Genomic DNA, 8,409 nt, shown 5'->3' with positions numbered 1-8,409 from the left:
GGCCCCCCCTGCCAGCTGGCCCCGAGGGGCAGATGCCTCTACTGGCTGTGCAGTTCCTGTCTGGGTCTGGCAAGTGTGCAGCTGGTCACAGCCAGGCAGCAGCCCCCACTGCCAGACTGCTGCAGTGAGTAAAGGGTGCAGGGAACTCTCAGGGCTGCTTCAGCAATCCAGCTGGCACAAGGGGTAGTGTCCCCAGGTACCAATTGGCTGGGCCCCTGAAGGTCCTGAGAGCAAGTAGCCCTGAGCTACTTCCCAGGGCAGCTTTTTGTACTGCTGGGGTCAGCACAGGTGCTGGCCCCGGGCTCTAGCTCCCCCTGGCTGCAGATCTGGGAGGAGCCAGGCAGGGTTATTTTGCCCCAAGTGACACAATTTGCTCCACAACAAAGTGCATGTCCAAGCAAGTGCACTGAGGCAAAAAGCCCCGGTTCAAATTTGCACCGCTTCTATTTGACCTGCTGCAAGTCCACGTGCTTGCATGTGTGGACACGCCCTATGAGATCTCTTCACAAAAGCATTTTATGTTTAGTATAAGAGAATTTTGTTTTAGCCAAAGAATAAGTTTCCAGCCCCTGGATGTGATCTAACCTTCACTACTTTGTAAAAGAAGAGCACAAAAATTTATGACACAAAGAATGAAATGTAGATACAATATGAAATTTAGCAGGACTAAATATGGAGGAATATACACTTCTTAGGAACAACAACAGCTGAAAAAAAGAAGATTACTTCATATATAGAGTAAGGTTTGAAACTGAAATAATAATTTGAGAGGAAGTCAGAAATTGGAATGGCAATAAGGCCGGATAGAATATCTGGGCACAGCTTTTTAAAATATACAAGGTTCAGCAAGTGGCAGCTTAACTGTGCTTGCACCTAAATGACAAGGATGTTATTACTTGCCCATCTTTTATTACAGGTATTAACTTACGATTTATATCTAACTGCATTTCATAACTGCCCTCCTGATTTTCAAAATCCCTCCATGATCTTCTTCCATCTTACCCTTTTATTTTGTATTCAGCCTCTGCCCTACTCACTACACAACTTCAGCTCTTATCTTCTACCTCCCCACCTTGTGACTCCCAGAAGAGTCACTTCTTCATTTGTAAATCATTCTCTGCACGAGGTTTTTTGCTTCTGTTCACAAGAGGAGGAATTTCTTCTTTTTTGGATCTTCTCTTTTGGATTTTAATGGACCCCTCTTAATAGATCCATCATCATACCAGTCTCTGGCTAAACTTGCTAACATTTTTTTTTCTCTTTAAGCCTCTGCTTTCTGTTTGGTTACTCTGTTGCATCTTCAGATAATATGTCATTTCTCCTGGTTATGCTCTATATGGGTGTTATTGCACCAACTCTGTGAACTATTCATTCTGTTCTGTCTCTGCAAAAAATGTATACAGCTCTGTACAATGGATACTGAACAATTTACATTCCAAGTACACATTAAAAAAATTATACTGAGTTGAGAGTGGATAAATATTTTTTTTAGGTATTTTAGCAAATCTGAATCTGGGGTTTATAAAATAGATTATTTCATATGAAAAAAATGTATTTTTTAACTTTATAAACTCAGTTCATCTCTCTCAGTTCTACTGCACCAGAGTAGATAAATGGCATGAATTTTCTGACCTGATGTCTTGGATAGCTGATCTTCGGTCTCTTTTTTTCCCCCATATTTTTAATGAGGTCACAAGCAAGATGATAAATTCCCCATTTTTCATGCCAATAGCCACCATATCACCTTCTGGGCTGTAACAAACTGTACGAGCTGCATGTCCCAAACTGACTTTGTTCAGCATCTTCTGTGAGAAAATAATGAAAAAAACCACGGAGGAGTAAATGTTTATATCTATGCACATTTCAAAATACTCTTCAATCAATTTAAAAGTGTATCAACTTAATTATTTTCAAAACGAAAGACAATGTAATGACATGTTAGTGTCACTTCTCAAACTACGTTAGGAAAAATAAATTTCAAATCCTCAGCTGTTAGATAAATCTGAGGATCATTTTTGCCTAGGAAAACAGATAGTTGCCTTACCTTACTAACTGTGCACCTACCTTTTCAGCAATATCCCACAGTCTCACTGTCCCATCTTCTGCGGCAGAAAGGAAAAAATCTCTTGAAGGATGCGTTGCCAGTCCCCAGATAGGACCATCCATATGACCATTAATTAGAATGTTACATGCTGCATTTTTCTCTCCAACTTCAATTATTTCAGCATTTCTTGTCCCAACAAGAATTTTCCCCTTGAACAATAGTGAAAGAAGTACTACTGTTTTACACAAACTAGGGATAACAAATAGCAAGAAACCAACTGTTGCTACAATTCTACCAACAGGGACTGCTTAAATCAGGTAATAAAAGTTAAATTATTTTCTAATGGGAAGATCATATTTGAAAACGTTTTTTTCAAAATCGTTTCATGATTTGAAACCAAAATGGCAAGATTCTAGAAGAATTGTGGAAATATTATATGTCAATTATATGACTACCTGAATTTCCATTCAGAAGACAGATATGAGAGATAAATCTGAATAGAGAAATATCAGCCTAATTAGAACCAACATTTCTGAAATGTATTTCTGTTTTTGCTGGAAAATCAGCTTTCTGACAAATTATCCATAGCCATACCAATACCTTTAATTTAAAAGCATTTAATAGTTTAAATTAGACACTACTTAATACTATGTAAAATAAGTTGGCATCAACTTAACTTAATTATTCAAATGAACACTCACAAGAGCAAGTAGCAACAAAGCAGCAACAAAGTCTTCTGCATATCTATCAGCTGAATAATAACCCTAAGGTTCTCAGCAGTGTATTAAAGAGAACAAGCCTTACTTTGCCTCTGCAAACAGAGCGAACACAGTCAGTAATCTGTCCTGTTTCCAGTCTGAAGGCACGACATCGCTTCAGCTCTTGATCCCATAGTTTAACTGCTCCTCCTTCCTTTGACCTTATAAGAAAACAGCCAAAACTCACAAAGTATGAAAGCCAACTGAAAAATGTTAATGAATTTTTAAAAATTTTATATAGTGAAATATAACTTCAGTAAAGACATTCTAAGTTTATTCCTTAAAGATTCCTTTTGCTTTGTATAGGAAAAGCTCTTAATATGTAATATAGTCCTCTATAAAACTCTGTAACCAAACAAAACAAATAGAGTTAATACGTACAGAATGGTTAGTTATGAATTGTTTTCAGCTTTTGATTTAAGGATAGATTTGCTTTTCAGTTATTTTGAACCTCTCAATCTCATCCTTCAAAACATACCCACTATTTGATGTGAATTATTGATGATGTACTATACTACTTCTATGAAGCTGACCAACTTGGTTTAAGTAACATTTTTCTTGTTTATTGTCCATGGAAATGGACAATGTTCCTCAAACATGGGATGTTTTTTCCTCTACAACAGTGAACTTAAACTTGGAAAACTCTTTTAGCATGTGACAAAAATAAAATAAGAAACAGACAAAACAAAAGAAACCAACAAACCTGTTGGTTTAGTACTTTAGATTAAAAGTGATGCTATCACAATATAACACTAATTCCAGAAGATGGTGAGAGGAAAAAAAGCAGGAGGAAAGTGGGAATTGGAATTAAAAGAAAAAGAAACAGAAGAGAAAAATGTGAAATGAGAAAGAGAAACCAGAGAATCAGAAATGAGAATCAAATTTGGAATACATATTCTTAATGACTATAAACAGCACTTATTCAATACCTTTAGTGTGCTAGATGTTTAACAGAACAAGTTACAAATATAATGCCTGCTCTATAGGGCCCCCATTACACATTACACTTAAGGCATGAATAACTAGGTTATCATGCCTTAAGTTGTGACCCAGCTACATATTCAACCAATTAATGGTGTGATAAAACAAGCAGCAAGCTACAAAGTTATTCCACAAAAATGTGTAAAAACTTTGTAACTTGTTCTAATCGTGCTATTAATTGTGTGGCCAAATGCTCCCCTGCAGCTGGGGGCCATATTGTTTAAGGGACTCTGAGCCACAGGGGTGCACCACCTGCTGCCAGCCCCGCAGCTGAGGGGCTTGCAGCAGACAGAACGTTGCCCCCCTACCCCCTGAGCCTCCCCAGCTGAGGGGCTTGCAGCAGACAGAACGTTGTCCCCCTACCTCCTGAGCCTCCCCAGCTGCAGGGCTTGAAGCAGGGGCAATGGGAATAACATTTCCTCCAGTATGAGCCTCCTAAGGTGTGGGGCACACAATAGCAGCTGTGTTCCTCCACGTTGCCCCCACTGCAAGCCCCACAGGGACATGGGCTCTGGGCCTGCAGCAAGGACAGCGTGAGGGAATGCTGCCACCACTGAGAGCCCCACACCTCAAGGCTCCCAGTGGGGGCAGTGTTCTCCTCATTGCCCTGCTGTAAGCCCCCAGCCAACAATGCTCACAGCGGGGTAAGCATTCGCAGCATTGCACCCACTGCAAGCCCTGAAGTCCATATTTGCTGCAGAGCTTGCAGGGAGGGCAGTGTGGGGAATGCTGCCCCACAAAAACAGTGCATGCCCTTGTGTGTTTGGGACTGAGCTGATGCAGCTATCATCAGGAAGGGAGGGGCAAGCTAGCAGCAGTGAGCTGCTCCTTTCACAAGCTGCCAGCTTGCCTGCCCTGAGTGGGCAGTGTGTGTGGATTGCAGCCCTCCCCATGTCTCCCCCAGCTGGGGTACTGGGGGTAGCCAGGCCAGGCCCACAAGGCAGGGGGGCTCTGATCTACCCCCCACCTCCAACCTAGGCCAGGTGAGCTGGCAGCTCCTGAAAAGAGAAGCTCACTGCTACTGGCTTTCCCCTCCCTCCTCCCCCTCCCTCCCTGGTGACAGTCCCGGAGCTAGGAGGGGTGCTGGAGCTGGGAAGAGGTGCTTCTTGCCTGGCTAGGTAGGCTCAATTCCCGTACCCCACCACAGGCTATGGGATTGAAGGGGGAGTGCTCTAACTCATGGCACTTTATAAAAAGCACTATGAGTTAGACTGGAGGCCTGAACTTCTGTCAGAGCCCCATGTTATTCTTGTGCTCTCACTAATTCAGTTCTGGCCTTGTCCATGGGCCTGCCCAACTTTCAGTACAATTCAGAACACCCCTACCTCATAAAGCAGTAAGAAGGAAGGATAGAACAATAAGACTGAATATCTATTTGATAGGTTGTGCAAGCTCCATGGAAACTATTTTTAATTATACATTCCACTGTCAGTGTTAAAACTAAAGCACATTAAACGGATGATTCTAACTTGTCATGAGCACATGCTGGTGTGTACTTTATTCAGACTTACACTGTTCTTAGAGGAGCTATTACAACAGATCCTTCAAAGTCTGTGAAGCTAAAGGGTCACAAAGGTATGCAAGTGTATTGCATACATCAAGTTCCCTCTAACACATATGTACGTATCCATACATCTTTTGTTTCTTATTAATAAGAAAGGTTGTGATTTGCAGAATGCAATTCAAGGAATAAACGGGCATCTTTTACTAATTCTGCTGGACAGTAAGTACAATAATAGACAAATGAAAATTCAGCCTGAACACACACTTTTTTTCCCCTCAAGGTAACACTATTGGGACAAGGAGAACTGCACTTTTTAGCAAAACGTTAGGGGAAATGATTGGGGATGAACCTACAAATACAACAATGATGGTTTTAATTTAAAATAGAGTCAAACTATCTTCAACTTAAGAAGAGTTACTGTATCTCACTAAGGACTCCACAGAATGAACTCAGAGAAACTCTAGTTACTTTATGTGCTGGAATGTATTTAATGCTTCCATCAAGGAATTGTTATGTATTTACCAGTACCTAGTTGGTCTTCTAGCCACACGTAAATATTGTATTTACTTGATTAAAAGATGAATCCCCCCATTTAACATGGAGGAAAAAAAAACCCTTGTCTTGTAATTGAGTATGAGGAAGTGGGGGGCAGGCAACTGCTGCCTGACTGAGTTGGGGTCAGAGCTACAGCTGCTGCCCGACTCCACTGCCTCTGCATACCCTGCCACTCCCCACCTTGGCCTCAAGCCCCCACTGCACCTTCTCTCCCTGCCATGACACTTCTCCTCCTCTCTTTCCCCCTGCTGCACTCCTCCTTAATTTTGCTTTGCACAAGCATGCTATGTCCTCATGGCAGCCGAGAGCATGGAGCACGTGCTCTAGCCTGGCCCTGTAGCAGTGGTGTTGGCTCCAGGCCACTGCTGTAGGGCCAGGCTGGAGCTGTACTTGATGCCCCTAGGCTGCAGTAGGAATAGAGCCTGCCGGCATGGAGCAATGATAAAAGGGAGGTGGAGGGGCAGGTTGGGGGGGTGGGCGGAAAGGACAGAAAAAATCAGGCGGTGGGGACCCAAGGCTGCAGGGAGCAGAAGCAGCATGGAGGGAGAAAGCGGGGGGATGGGAGAAGGGGAAGAGACTATGAGGGGAAGGCACAACAGGGAAGGTAAATGGGGAGGGAGGAGGGGACAGGCAACAGGGGGCAAGATGCCTGCCTTCCCTGCTCCCTGTCCTACCACCTCCACAGTGCCTGCCCCCTACTACCTGTCCCCCTACTGTCTGTCCCCCACTGTTCCCTCCACTGCCTGCCCTACCACATGCTCCCCTACTGCCTTCTCCATAATTGCCTTCCCCACTATCTGTCCCCCTCATCACTTTTCCCCCCATACGTCAGGGATGATCCTCCAATAATTTAAGATGATCCTCCAATAATTAGATTCTATACATGGAATATTATAAAAAAAAATATAAATGTTTTCATGTATGGAATCTAATTACTTGCGGGGTCATCTTCAATTCAGAGCTGTATTATATTTGGGTAAAGATGGTAGTAAAGACATCTTGAAAAATTGGAAGTAGTTTGCATATGTGATTAAATAAAATGACTGAGGGTACATACTGAAAGTTAATGACATTAAGTATGTTTATACATTACATAATATCTTAGTAATGTATATTTGCATGAGAATAAAAATAAGACTCACGGTCTTTCCTTGCCTCCTGTTACGATCAGGCCATCTCTTAGTGTGGTGTACATTGTGAAAACAGGCCCATTGTGAGCTTTGGCCACAATTCGTACCAATACATTCTCTTTCCAAACACAAACATCTCCACTGATGGTACCTGTAAATGTCAAGTTATTCTGAAAAGGGGAAAAATATACTCATCATATAATTCCAATTGAGGCAAGAGAAATACATATATTAAGAAATCATAATCTATATTGAAGGTAGATTAGGGTTTTCTTAGCATCTGGTATTAGGGTAGCAGACCAATGGCAGCTCATGGGGGCATTTTATTGGCAGAGGAAAGAGGTAGGCAGAGATTCCCAAGGTAAACAGTAAGCATATGCATGAAAGACTTTAGTTCTAGTCCCTTAAAGCTGTCACCTGTGTTCTATTCTAGCAATATAGGCAAAGGATGCAGCAAAGATCATTCCTGGTTTGTGATGTCCAGCCCTGAATACTATGTCTTTATAAAGGAAGTTAAGGTATAGGATTCAATGGTAGGGGTCTCTGCACCTTTACCCCATCATCCCTTTGCACAATCATGAAATAGTGAATTACAAGCAGTCAATGTACTAATGATGCATGTCACTCTTGCTTACCCTTCATTATGCTACTGACCTTATCTACCATATTTACTTGCATCCAAGACAAGTTGTGTGCTGGAAGAAAAAACATGGGGGGAAAAAAAGCTTTGTTGGACAGGGTTTGAGAGAAGCAGGTATGGGGGCAGAGTGGGGGGAATAGACAACAAAGGTTAAGCACAGGCATGGGGGAGGTGTGACAAAAGGTGTAAGGGACAGGCACTGAAGGGGAGAAGATGCCAAGGATTAGGCACAGGCATAGGGTGGGGACAAGGGTTACAGGAGGCAGGGGGCAAGTGGCAGGGGGGCAGGTGGAGAGAACAAAGAGATGTGGGATGCAAGGGGCAGGGGTATGGCCCCTTGCCCCCACTGTTGCTTTCTCTGCCACAGTAGTGGGGGGGACAAATTTAGGATGGCTGTCCACCAATTAGATTCTATACCTGGAAAATTATAACAGATTTATAAATTTCCAAGCATAAAATCTAACTACTGGGGAGTCATCTTAAATTCAAAGTCATCTTGGATGCAGGTAAATATGGCATTTATATGGCCCCAGCACTGTAGTATTTGAGCTCTTCCCAATCTTTAATGTAATTATCTTCACAAAACTGCTGTGAGGTGGGAAAGTGCTATTAGCTCCATCTTACAGATGGGGAACTGGTGCACAGAAAGACTATGTCAGTAGCAGTTGGGGGCCTAAATACCTTTAAAAATCTGGCTCTGTGGGCACTGACAGATGTGCAGCTCCCTGCTGGAACTCATGATATCTCACAGCAAGGGCCATGAGTTACAATGTTCCCCCTGACCCAACAGATGTTTG

At 42.6% G+C, this 8,409-nt stretch overlaps 1 protein-coding gene across 1 annotated transcript in view; it reads right to left on the bottom strand.

The window, feature by feature from the left end:
- EML5 (echinoderm microtubule associated protein like 5) overlaps positions 1–8,409 on the bottom strand; it is a 204,294-nt gene that overhangs the window by 9,079 nt on the left and 186,806 nt on the right. The window contains exons 34-37 of the mRNA XM_025215565.1: positions 6,985–7,142; positions 2,849–2,963; positions 2,065–2,253; positions 1,633–1,805 (exon numbers count right to left, since the gene is read on the bottom strand). Of these exons, the coding sequence (XP_025071350.1) occupies positions 1,633–1,805; positions 2,065–2,253; positions 2,849–2,963; positions 6,985–7,142 (635 nt within the window). The remainder of the gene's footprint in view (positions 1–1,632; positions 1,806–2,064; positions 2,254–2,848; positions 2,964–6,984; positions 7,143–8,409) is intronic.

This window comes from Alligator sinensis, unplaced genomic scaffold, assembly GCF_000455745.1.
Source record: "Alligator sinensis unplaced genomic scaffold, ASM45574v1 scaffold1141_1, whole genome shotgun sequence".
NCBI lineage: Eukaryota > Metazoa > Chordata > Crocodylia > Alligatoridae > Alligator > Alligator sinensis.
The sequence above is the reverse complement of the archived record's forward strand: the minus strand, read 5'-3'. Positions and strand labels throughout refer to the sequence as shown.